The sequence below is a fragment of the Aplysia californica genome, unplaced genomic scaffold (assembly GCF_000002075.1).
Source record: "Aplysia californica isolate F4 #8 unplaced genomic scaffold, AplCal3.0 scaffold00941, whole genome shotgun sequence".
NCBI lineage: Eukaryota > Metazoa > Mollusca > Gastropoda > Aplysiida > Aplysiidae > Aplysia > Aplysia californica.
Window position 1 is genome coordinate 217,867 of NW_004798211.1, and position 920 is coordinate 218,786.

The following is a 920-nucleotide window of genomic DNA, read 5'->3' on the forward strand; positions in this document are numbered from 1 at the left end:
TTTGTTACTCTCTTGTAACACCTCTAATCTTCTGGCGCTCATATGACCTTATTGTGTTACAAGTGCCGTAAAACTCTTACTAAAACTGAAGAAAAAAAAAGAATACCTAGAAACCGTGGAATTTGGGGCAAAAGTTGAACGTTCAGGTTCGACTCTCGGCTTGCATTGTCAGCATCACACACTTTCTGAACTTTGCTTCGTGAGATGGCGGGTGGTTGGAGGGTGTCACTAGTATAGGTTCTACTTCTTTATTTTCCCTCTTTTGTTTCTGGCTCTGTGAGTGGGGTTGTTTTTTTTTTTTTGGGGGGGGGGGGGGCACTAGTAATACATTTGGTCGCTTTTTAGCACAAGGGGGCTATCCCGAAGAATAAATCGAAGGTAAAATGTTTGTCCCTTGTTATGTTTCTTTAAAAGACAAGAAGATTTTTCTCTATAACCAAAGAAACACACACACCAATGAAACCAAACTTCTCCTATAGGTAGGGCAATGCCCACTTTTGGTGTAGGTCAAGATTTCTGGAAACCCACGAATTCTGGGTTAGCCCGCTTGTCCTTAAAAGCGACCTTTTGTAGGTCCTACTTCTTGTCTTATCCTCTGTTGTTTTTGTCTATGGGGTTGGGTGGTTGGAGAGTGTCACTGGTAGGTCCTACTTCTTCACTTTATAGAGCTCTATGGCTCTCTATCGTGTGTTTTACTCATCCCAGTTGAACAGAGTTTTTTTTTGTCTTTCTCCAGATCCGTGAAGCTTTCTGACCCCTTTGCCATTTGCCCTTTGCAAGTTCAAGTTGGTCACCATGGCAACGACCAGAGGACAAGCGCTGAAGTCCGTGTGCAGACGTCTGCTGCAGAGACAAATGTCCAGGTCAGTGGAACTGCAGTGGTACTTGTTCTGAAAGAGAGTGTGTGTGTGTGTGTGTGT

General features: G+C 43.7%; 1 protein-coding gene across 1 annotated transcript in view; it reads left to right on the forward strand.

Moving 5' to 3' along the window:
• Positions 1 to 736: 736 nt before the first annotated feature.
• Positions 737 to 920, forward strand: part of LOC101848927 (hydroxyacid-oxoacid transhydrogenase, mitochondrial) — a gene marked incomplete at its 5' end in the record, with an annotated part of 21,113 nt that continues 20,929 nt past the window's right edge. The window contains 1 exon segment of the mRNA XM_013089390.1: positions 737 to 863. Coding sequence (XP_012944844.1) covers positions 796 to 863 — 68 coding nt within the window.